General features: G+C 58.5%; 1 protein-coding gene across 2 annotated transcripts in view; it reads right to left on the bottom strand.

Annotated features, from left to right (window-relative positions):
* Positions 1-272, bottom strand: part of LOC119594030 (thiopurine S-methyltransferase-like) — a 3,962-nt gene that overhangs the window by 871 nt on the left and 2,819 nt on the right. For both annotated transcript variants that reach the window (XM_037943059.1, XM_037943058.1), the window contains exon 5: positions 137-264. In XM_037943059.1, coding sequence (XP_037798987.1) covers positions 137-264 — 128 coding nt within the window. The remainder of the gene's footprint in view (positions 1-136; positions 265-272) is intronic.

Raw genomic sequence — 272 nt, 5'->3', positions numbered from 1 at the left:
GATAATCAAATAAATGTGACTTAGTATTACTATAAACACGACGCGGCCTCGACCCAGCAACAAAGCCGGGCGATTCTGACCCTCCTCCCGAAAGCGAAGAGAGAAGCAGCCTGCTCGAAGCAGCCTGCCAGCCTACCTGGCCCTGTCTCGCGGGTGGATGGACGTGTAGGCCCCGCAGTCCACCACGACGTCGAATTTCCCGAGGACCACGAGGGCGATGTCCGTGATGTCACACACGAACACCTGCAGACGTCGGTCCTTGCTCTGGGGCC

Source organism: Penaeus monodon, chromosome 33 (genome assembly GCF_015228065.2).
Source record: "Penaeus monodon isolate SGIC_2016 chromosome 33, NSTDA_Pmon_1, whole genome shotgun sequence".
Taxonomy (NCBI): Eukaryota; Metazoa; Arthropoda; class Malacostraca; order Decapoda; family Penaeidae; genus Penaeus; species Penaeus monodon.
This window is presented reverse-complemented; position numbering and strand designations above follow the sequence as displayed.